A 10,909-nucleotide genomic window follows, 5' to 3' on the forward strand; every position below is an offset into this window, starting at 1 on the left:
GGAAAATAAATTATAAATAAAAATAAAAGAAAGAAAGAGGATGTGAAAAATATATGACAAGAAACAGAAGTGAAATAAATATAAATATCTCAAGTATAAAAAATGCAAAAAAAAAGGAGTGTAAGAAAAATAACATTTCTTGAAGAGAAGAAAAATAGGAAGAAAAAATAAAGTAGACTTAAACATGTTTTTCGTTTCTCATAAGTCTATTTTTTTTTTCCTTAAAATTAAAATTTATATTTTCTGGTCCCTCAAATTCATAAAGAAATAATAGTTCCTCAAGTGATAAAAAAAACCATCACAAATTGTATATCCAAACCATAAAAAATCAGGATGGACTAAAAAAATATTTTATGAAATTGAGAAACTAAAAATGTAAATTTTAATTCAGAAAACTAAAAAATATAAATTCTTATTTTGAAGGAATAAAATTTAGACCAATAAAGTATAATACACTTTGATATGACACAAGTGTGGTATCTAACTGTCTACAGATGAATTTTGAAAAAAAATATTAAAACTTATATAGCTTTAGTGTATGTTTAAGTTAGTTTATTTTTCAATAATTTTTCAAATATGATTATTTGTAAAATTCAAACTTTACTTGTTTATGTTGTTAACCACTTAAGCTATGATTAATCGTTTAACTATTTACAAAAAAAACACTAGTCATAGATTTTTAATTTAAATTAATATATATATATATATATATATATATATATATATATATATACTTGATTAATTTTGTAACAAAAAAAATACTTGATTAAGTAGTTAAATTATTGAGAAATTAATTATACAGCGATATCTATGTAAACGTGTTAATAACAACCTTAAAAATAAATAATTGAAATTGCTTGTATAATAGAGTTATCACACATATAGAAAATTAGAAATATGCGTGGAACTTATTTTTTAAATATTTTCCTTAATTTGGTCATTTAATTAAAACATGTATATAATTAAGAAAATTAATCCATGTGTTGACAGGGTAAAAAGTTTACATTATCATCTAATAATAAGTTATCATGTATTATATGTTTATTACTTTTTATAATAATTATTTTAAAGTGATATTTAATATAATTTTAAATTGATATTATATGATAATGCTCTTTTTTTCTGATAAAAAAAATGCTCCTAACAACCTATCTTAATTCTTAAAGTGGTCTCAATAAAAATTAAAAAATGTCTCTGTTGAAAACTTCGATACACTTGAATTACTCAATTTAAAAACATCGCTTTTGTTGAAGTTACTCTTAGACCTCTTGGACCCGATGTCGCTTTCTCACGTTTATTTAATTTGTTTTGTCTTGGGCGTTAGGCCAGTTTGAAAAATTTGTGAGATATTTTGAAAGATAAAAAACATAGAAAACATTATTTGAATCATTTGAAAAATCAAATTCTAACCTAGCCTCTCAATTATAAAATATAGTAGTATATCATGATTATCTTGATATGAATGAAATGTAAAACATAGTTAATGAACTTTCTATTTAATAAATATTTTGATATACTAACTTCATTTTAACAACTGAATTAGTGATTTTCTCTAAAAATGAATTAGTGATTTTTTTAATAAGAAAAAAAAATATTAATGTGATATCTGAGATCAATCACTCAATTAATGTTATATTTCATAATTAAGAAGACAATTTGATCTCAGTTTTTTTAATGTCATAAAAATGACCGTTTAATTGGAGTAGGTTTATTGGGAGATGTTTAACTTGATTTTTAAAGTAAGCAAATAATTCATTCTATTAATAGAGTTGCATGAGTTGATTTGATTCACTGTGATTAATTACAAACTAAAGTGAACAATAATGATGATGAAAAAAACTACCATCAACCCTATCTCATTCCCCACAAAAAAAAATAGTACCACATATAGAACTGAAAAATATTGTAAATAAATTTGAAGAAACATTCGCGATGAGAAGAAATCGAGTAGATAACTAGACCCTACGCCAAGCCATCATTATCTAATCATGATAAGAACACAATAAGATAATGGATCATTACAATTAGGAATAATAGATAAAATGATATGATAACGAATATCAATTTTAGAATTTGATAAGTAACAACTAGTATGAATAAAAGAGTTAAATAACCATGCATCCTAATTATAAAATAATTTTAGACTGTTATTTAATTATAATTTATCGTAAATATAATTTTTAATATAATTGTTATAAAAATAATAAATTTATTATATATTATAATTCATAATTAAATGATAATCTAAAATTATTTTAGATGATAGCTTAATTTTTTTTCTCTTAATAAAAACATACAGATAGGAGTATGGATTAACTCGTTGAATAACAATTATCAATAGCAGGAAACACAATAAAATATTTTCGGTATTTTTCCAAGATTAAAGATAACACGCCAAAGGAAAAGATTTAATTTAACTGATTAAAGTGTTGGAGTTAACCTTTATTGAATTTCACTTGGAAATTTAAAATTAGATTAATGCAATTTATTCTTTTGTTTATAGTTTTGCTAAATTATTTAAATTCTAATTTCTTAACTAAATAAACTTTTTTTTCTCAATTAAAAGACTTAATTCTCTAATGTTTTGTTTGAATTAAGAATTGAATAGAAAGACGAAGATATAAATAAAAAATAAATATATTGAAAAAGATGCGCTGTTTTGGATTGATAGAAATAAGAAGAAAATGAATGACAGAATTTTCTTCGATTTGCTTGAATGAACTAAAAAAGATAATAAAAATAAATAAATAAATAAAATATTTTTTCATATCAATTTTTTTACTCTATTAGTTTTTAACAAAAAATATTTATTATTATTTTTTAAAAAATAATTTAATTTTTAAGCAACGCCTCATATATAATTTTTCATACAATTACACAAAAAACATGATTAAAGTGGGAAAAAAATATAATATGACGACACAAATTTTCACAATTCCCCTTTCACAAATATTTTTTCTTAACCACCATAATTAAAATCTTTAACTCCTTCAATAAGATTTTCAGATATTTTCACAAAAAATTTTATCATTAATCTTCCCAAATGTTATAATGTACTATCATTGTTTAATCTCATCTCATTCCCTAAAATGTATTAAGAGAATTTGCACTTTGTAGAAAGAAAAAAAAAACATAATGTTAAAATAATCGTTCTTGTGCAAACTTTATGTGGACCCTCACAAGACTCTCTGTCGTCTACTCCCACTTTCCGTAGGTGCAGAAACCTCTGTTATAGTATCTATCTATCTCCCTCTTTACTACTCGAATATATATTATTTATTTATTTTTTTACACCTAAATTAAATGCTAGTAACAGATTTTATCTTATCATATATTTTAAAAATTAGTAAAAGATATGGCAGGTATATTTGTTGTTTCGGTATCTTTGCTTGCTTTTATTTGTTCAGTGTGACACAAAAGAAACACAAGCTTCTATTTCGATACCCTCTGAAATCGCTTTCTCTGTTAAGTTGAACCATTTTTATTTTTTTTATGGTGTGGTGTTTGTCTGCGGAATCCTTCTTGGAGAAGAAATGCAGAATAGGGTACCCTTCTTCTTCTTGTCTTCTTTCTCACTCGTGCTGCTACTTCTCTTGCAACTTTCTTCTGCTCAGATGCCAGGTATGTACCCTCTTCTTTGCTTTTGCTTACTTCAAGTTCCTTTTCTATTCTTCAATTGGTTTCCATAAAGATTGAGTTTTTTCTGCTCTAGCACCGTTTTCTGCATTGGGTGTTTTGTTTTAGTGTTTGTCCTTGTGCTCTGTAACACCTGTTCTCTGGCATTGTGCTCTTGGTTTTTTCATATTGCTTCTCCTCTTCTCTTTTCTCTCTCTCAATGTATTTTTTTTCATGTTGTGCCCTTTAGTCCTTAGATGTGTTTTTTTTTTTCTTTTTCTTTGGGTGGTTCATTTGTCTTTCAGTTCGAAAATTAAATCTTTTTGTGTGTGATTCAAGATTCAGAATACTGAGATGAGCTGAGGGCAACAATTTAGCTTGAATTTCATGTTGCATAAACTAAGTAATGGAAGACACTGGTCCAGCTCTAATGGTTTTGATTCATGTGTTTTTCTGTTTTATTTAGATGGCTCTTGCTGCCACTAATTATGAGTCATTTAAGACCCTTAAAATTTTCAATCTTGATGTGTTTTTTCCCCTTAATCCTTTGTTTTTAGTGCAAGGGTGCATGTGGAGGTTCGTAAACCTTGATTCTAGCAGAGTTACATTAGTAACTGGCAAGATGCACGTAGCTTTTATTTAACAGTGATTAATTGCCAACGGTGATGCCAAATTAAAACAGTGATTAACCATCAGTTATGATAAACAATTATTCATGACTGAAGATTGTTTGCCTCTTCGAACCTGTAGTGGTTGTGTATCTATTTTTTATTAAATGAATCATTACATAATTTCTATCATTGTTTTGCAAACTTCTTTTAAAGTATCATTGTGTAATTAGATTTTTCGTTTATCTCAACTCTCAATTGACTATTGCCTGATATTTACTTGATTTGACTTGGTAAAATTTCCCTATTAGATCTAAACTTGTCTGCGCAATGAATTCACTTCATGTATGCTGTTATTTGGTGACAAAATATGTCGACACGTTGTGTTTTACAGGTTTTGTAAGTTTGGATTGTGGTGGTAAAGAAAATTTCACAGATGAAATTGGTCTTAATTGGACTCCCGATAAACTTATGTATGGAGAAATAAGCAATATATCTGTTGCCAATGAGACACGGAAGCAATACACAACACTACGACATTTTCCTGCTGATTCCAGAAAATACTGCTACACACTTGATGTTGTTAGTAGGACAAGGTACCTACTGAGAGTGTCATTCTTGTATGGGAACTTTGATGCAAACAATGTTTATCCAAAATTTGACATTTTTATTGGTGCTACTCATTGGTCGACTATAGTTATATCTGATGCTAACACTATAGAAACGAGAGAGCTTATATTTTTGGCTCTAAGTCCTACAGTCAGTGTATGTTTATCAAATGCAACAACTGGGAAGCCATTCATATCCACGGTTGAACTCCGGCAATTCAATGGTTCAGTTTATTATACGTACACCGAGGAACACTTTTACCTTAGTGTCTCTGCAAGGATAAATTTTGGTGCGGATAGTGATGCCCCAATCAGGTATTAGATCAACTCTGTCTGTTGATTCATAGCTTGCTTGGTTGCAGATTTATCTTCTAAAGACTATTTTTTTTAAGTACTACTCCAGACCTAAATATAAGCAAAATTATCCAGCTTTTGCATAAATTGAGAAAACCAATCACATTTAAGAAATGAACTTTTTTTCAAAAGTATCATTCATTAGCACTTGATATCAAGAATAAAAAAGAGTCATTAGAAATAACTTAAGGGTTTTTTGTTGTTGCTTATGATTACATATAATTAAGTCGGGAGGGAGTATATCACAAAATACATGTAATACTATGAAATTGAAGTCAGTGATTGAAATCAGATAATGTTACAAAGTAGTCCTGAATCTGACCGGAAAACATTTCATTTGGCAAACTATGATGTGTGCATGTGTTAGCATACACAAACAAACGCATGCATGTGGACATCTTTCACATATATTTTATTGTTGTTTTCACTAGATAAATCTTAAATATCAAACTTTTGTAACCGCCTTTGTAGAAAAGAACTACTTCATACACAGGTTATATCCCTGATGGTAAACATGTTTACTGCATGGTTAGTGTTAGCTCTTTTGGTCTTGAAGAAGTTTTTTTCTTTTCACTCATTAAGTGTATTTTTGCCATATCAGGTATCCTGATGACCCATTTGATAGAATTTGGGAGTCAGATTCTGTCAAGAAAGCAAATTATCTTGTTGATGTTGCTGCCGGAACAAGGAAAATTTCCACCAACAAATCAATTGATGTTAACAGTGATGAATTGCCACCGATGAAAGTAATGCAGACTGCAGTGGTGGGCACAAACGGATCTCTAACTTACCGTTTGAATTTGGATGGTTTTCCTGGTTTTGCATGGGCAGTTACCTATTTTGCAGAAATTGAAGATTTGGCTGAAAATGAATCCAGAAAATTCAGGCTAGTACTTCCCGGTCATGCGGATATTAGTAAGGCTGTGGTAAATATTGAAGAAAATGCTCCAGGAAAATATCGCCTTTACGAACCAGGATATACCAATTTATCCCTACCCTTTGTTTTGTCCTTTAGATTTGGCAAAACATCTGATTCTTCTAGGGGCCCTCTTCTAAATGCCATGGAGATTAATGAGTATTTGGAGAAAAATGATGGCTCTCCCGATGGTAAGTCCGTACCACATGATATGTTGTTTGGTTAACTTACGACTGTCGTGTGTATGTATATTGCAATGCTATGTGTTAGAAGTTAAATCCTTTTTGAATTAGCATCCTAATTTGTTTTTGTACTTTGATTGAATGGTTTGCAGGAGAAGTGATATCTAGTGTACTTTCACACTACTCCTCAGCTGATTGGGCACAAGAAGGGGGTGACCCGTGTCTACCTGTTCCTTGGTCATGGGTCCGCTGTAGCTCAGATCAACAGCCAAAAATAATTTCAATGTAATGATCTATATGTTTTAAGGTTTATATATTTTTTATGTGCATTCATATTCCTCCCCAAACCCTAGCTCAACTTAATGCTCCCCCTCCCTGGAATAAAAAGAGAGAAAAATAAAAGTAAAAGAGAGGGAAAGAAAAACCAGCTTGCTTTTAATACAGAATGTTTAATTACTGTTGCTAAAGAGAAGTTCAAGTGATCTGATAATGGTTACTTTGTATTGTTGGTGATGGCAGTTTGTTGTCTGGTAAAAACTTGACGGGCAATATTCCTTTGGACATAACCAAATTGACTGGTCTGGTTGAGCTGTAAGTTTTATATTGCTTTCTTATTTTGGTTCATATCTATTAAACTTGTGGCTGGTGGCATAATGATTTGATTCACGGATGCAGACGGCTTGATGGTAATATGTTGACTGGTCCAATACCAGATTTCACGGGATGCATGGACTTAAAGATCATGTAATTGGTGATAAACTCTTCCTATATTATTTTTTTTCTTTGTAGTTTTCAGTGAACTAGAACCTTTTTCTCTTGCAGTCATCTTGAGAACAATCAGTTGACAGGTGCACTCCCAACCTCTTTGACGAACCTTCCAAATTTGAGGCAACTGTAAGCTATCTTGAACTTATATTGTTTGATCAAATTGGAAATTGGTATACTTTTGATAAATTCTAGTATGATTTATGAGCTTAGCAACAGTCACTGGAATAAGTACCTTTCTGTTGATGACTCAAGTCCTGTTTAGATAATATTCAAGCTATTATGCTAAATACTTTTGATACAAATTTTATAACACTTGCAATGGTTGTAGGTATGTACAAAATAATATGTTATCCGGAACTATACCATCGGATCTTCTGAGTAGCGATTTCGATTTGAAGTGAGTACCCTTTTCACTTGAACTTAAATATAATGCAGCATTACTCATGCAGAAATGGAGGAAATTATTGGCATGTTGCATCTTAGGAGAATTAATAAATATATCCACAAGATATGGTGGATATGCTTTTGCATTGTTCTGCTCTGTTCAATTCAATTATTTTTTCTCTCTAGATTTTAATGTTTGCAAATGGCTTGTCCATTGTGTTAATATCTGTTACTCCATGAAATTTGCTTTATAACAAGAGAAACCAACATTCATGGTGTTATCAGTTAAGTAGAAAGCTAATGCTGCTTTGATTGCTTAAATAAATGTAGTATGTGTCAACCAATATTACAGTCCTTCAGTAGTATATTATACATTCTGAATTTTTTCCTTGAAATGTAATACTTCAAATATCAATATATTTGTTCTGAGTTCATTCTTATCCCTTTTGTCCAGATTTTCTAATACCCTCATCACCATTTTCACATTATGACCACTACTTTTAATTTTCTCCTTAACAGCTTCACTGGAAACACTAATCTTCATAAAGGTAGCAGAAAAAAGAGTCACTTGTATGTGATTATTGGTTCAGCAGTTGGGGCAGCTGTTCTACTTGTGGCCACTATTATATCGTGCTTGGTTATGCATAAAGGAAAGACAAAATATTACGAACAAAGTAGGATTCGGAATAAAAATTACATACTATTTCTTTCTGAGATTTTTGAGATGGCAAAATGTGATATACTTGTTTACACTCTTTACAGGAAGCCTTGTTTCTCACCCTTCTCAAAGTATGGATTCTTCTAAGAGCATTGGTCCTTCTGAAGCTGCACACTGCTTCAGCTTTTCTGAAATTGAAAATTCTACAAATAATTTTGAGAAAAAAATTGGTTCTGGAGGTTTTGGAGTTGTTTATTATGGGAAACTGAAAGATGGAAAAGAGATAGCAGTTAAAGTTCTAACCAGCAATTCCTATCAGGGCAAACGGGAGTTCTCCAATGAGGTAACCTTCATTTCATAAACCTCTTTTGGTAATCCGACGTTGCAGCTATTCCAGCTGCATTTGCTTAGTTACGTTTTTGTATTGTGATCTATGGTTTATTTCTTTGCTTTGCCTTGTTTGCTTTTCTCTCCCTCCTCATTCGGTTTCAAGATAAGGCATACGAGAGAGAAAACTAGTTTCAACATTCTTACTAAACTCTGTTGGCTGGTATTGAATACATGTTCATATGAGAGTTATATTTTCATTTGATCCAGGTAACTCTTCTCTCAAGAATACATCACAGAAACTTGGTACAGCTTCTCGGGTATTGCAGAGATGAAGGAAATAGCATGCTTATTTATGAGTTCATGCATAATGGAACTCTCAAGGAACATCTTTACGGTATGTATGCCTGCATGATTTAAATCAAGGATCTGAAATACATATGCTCAACCATTCTTAACTTATTGTAGGCCCATTAACACATGGACGGAGTATCAATTGGATGAAGCGCCTTGAGATTGCAGAAGACTCAGCAAAAGGTTTGTTATATCGCTTATGTATCGTTTAAGATGATAGCATTAGTACTTTTTTCCTCTCCAATTTTCTGATGGAATAGCCCTTCCCCTAACTATAAATCACATTGTTATTGATTGTGTTATTCTCATGCTTGTTCAGGGATTGAGTATCTTCACACGGGTTGTGTTCCTGCAGTCATCCATCGAGACTTAAAAAGCAGCAACATTCTTCTTGACATACAAATGAGAGCCAAGGTTTCAGATTTTGGACTCTCAAAACTTGCTGTGGATGGAGCCTCCCATGTTTCTAGCATAGTTCGTGGGACAGTAGGATATTTGGATCCTGAGTAAGGCCTTCACTGTTTTCCATGAATTTGCATGTTTATACTCTGATTTCAAGGGTGTGCCTATTCTCTTATTAACAACAAAGCTTATCATTGTGGCTTCCAACAGGTACTATATTTCCCAGCAGCTTACTGACAAGAGTGATATTTATAGTTTTGGCGTAATTCTTCTTGAACTCATATCTGGTCAAGAAGCAATATCTAATGACAGCTTTGGTGCTAATTGCCGAAACATAGTCCAGTGGGTGAGTTTTAATTTCACTGCAAACATAGAGTTTTGAAGCATAAACGAAGCATCCTGAGCTTAATTGATATGCAATGAAGAATAAATGGAGCATCATGAGTTTTAATTTCACTGCAAACATAGAATTTTGATTTATATAATGACCATTTTACTACATCATTCTATTTATTAATATAATGTGCAATAAGGTAAGTTCTTATTGAATGTTTGTGTAAAAATATTTTACATACCAGCAATGCATATAAGGTAAACTCATTAATTTATAACTAACAATACATTCATGATTTCATGTTATATAGATTTGAAGAGCTTCCATATTATGCTGAATTACATTTATCTAAACTACATTGTTTGACAGGCAAAATTACACATTGAGAGTGGAGATATACAAGGAATTATTGATCCTGTGCTACAAAACAATTATGACCTACAATCAATGTGGAAAATAGCAGAGAAAGCATTGATGTGTGTTCAACCACATGGACATATGCGGCCATCAATTTCAGAAGTTCTGAAGGAGATCCAAGATGCAATTGCGATCGAGAGAGAGGCTGAAGGCAATTCAGATGAGCCAAGCAATTCGGTTCATTCTTCAATCAACATGGGTTCTCTGGATTTGGTTGCAACTGAGAACTACCTCTCAATTGATGAATCCATTGGACAGCCTACTGCACGATAGAGTAAACATAATGCACAATTCTTTTCCTATTAGATTTTAAAAAATGGGCAAGGCCTTGTTCTTATGTTGTCCAAAGTTTGATCATTGATGCTACTCCCAGTTTTCATTTGTTATCTCAGATGTTATAATGTATGTAGGTTTTGCTTTGCATATAACTTGTAGTTGTAGGCTTCAAATTTTTGTTTTTGCCTAGTGGAATGTGGCAACATTAATATGGCAAATCTAGAGTGTGCTTGGACCTGCACAGTCAGAGAATATGTTGTGTATATTGATCATTTTTTGTAGAATGGATGCAAAGAGGTTTGAACTTATAATCTCTTTTAAATTTCTCAAAACCCTTAATGGGAAATCTCTAGTGGATTGTGTTGTGTGGATATTGAAATTAGCATCCATGATATATGACTTAATGATTGCCATACAGCATTAATATTTTATATTGCATGATGCATTTAGTCAAAGTGACATTTTTTTTATATGATATGCACCTACTCAAAGAAACCTTTGGTTTCATTTTCATTTGAAAATAATTTTTGGTACAAAAAGAATGGATAATCAAGACGGGTCATCTAATGCGTCCATAAATTGGATTTTCTAAAGTTGTTTTGGCCTGCATAAAACTAGATATCTATTAAGAAGTGAGTTTTTAAATATTTAATGAAAATTTAATTTTTACGCTATATGAATCAATTAAAAATCATCTTATAAATGA

General features: G+C 31.0%; 1 protein-coding gene across 1 annotated transcript; it reads left to right on the forward strand.

The window, feature by feature from the left end:
- The first annotated feature begins 3,389 nt into the window (after positions 1–3,389).
- On the forward strand, positions 3,390–10,574 carry LOC114372322 (probable LRR receptor-like serine/threonine-protein kinase At1g67720). The gene is made up of 15 exons (XM_028329820.1): positions 3,390–3,621; positions 4,618–5,146; positions 5,787–6,292; positions 6,436–6,568; positions 6,803–6,874; positions 6,959–7,027; positions 7,106–7,177; positions 7,380–7,448; positions 7,955–8,109; positions 8,198–8,436; positions 8,691–8,817; positions 8,889–8,957; positions 9,094–9,280; positions 9,387–9,522; positions 9,880–10,574. The coding sequence occupies exons 1-15, from the start codon at positions 3,534–3,536 to the stop codon at positions 10,198–10,200; spliced, it is 2,772 nt and encodes a 923-aa protein (XP_028185621.1). The 5' UTR covers positions 3,390–3,533; the 3' UTR covers positions 10,201–10,574.
- Positions 10,575–10,909: the final 335 nt, after the last annotated feature.

This window comes from Glycine soja, chromosome 10 (assembly GCF_004193775.1).
Source record: "Glycine soja cultivar W05 chromosome 10, ASM419377v2, whole genome shotgun sequence".
NCBI lineage: Eukaryota > Viridiplantae > Streptophyta > Magnoliopsida > Fabales > Fabaceae > Glycine > Glycine soja.

Coding starts and splice junctions, on each gene's coding strand:
- LOC114372322 (XM_028329820.1), top strand. CDS start 3,534: ATGCAGAATAGGGTACCCTTCTTCTTCTTGTCTTCTTTCTCACTCGTG. Junction 3,622..4,617: donor TTCTTCTGCTCAGATGCCAG/GTATGTACCCTC, acceptor TGTGTTTTACAG/GTTTTGTAAGTTTGGATTGT. Junction 7,028..7,105: donor TGCATGGACTTAAAGATCAT/GTAATTGGTGAT, acceptor TTTCTCTTGCAG/TCATCTTGAGAACAATCAGT.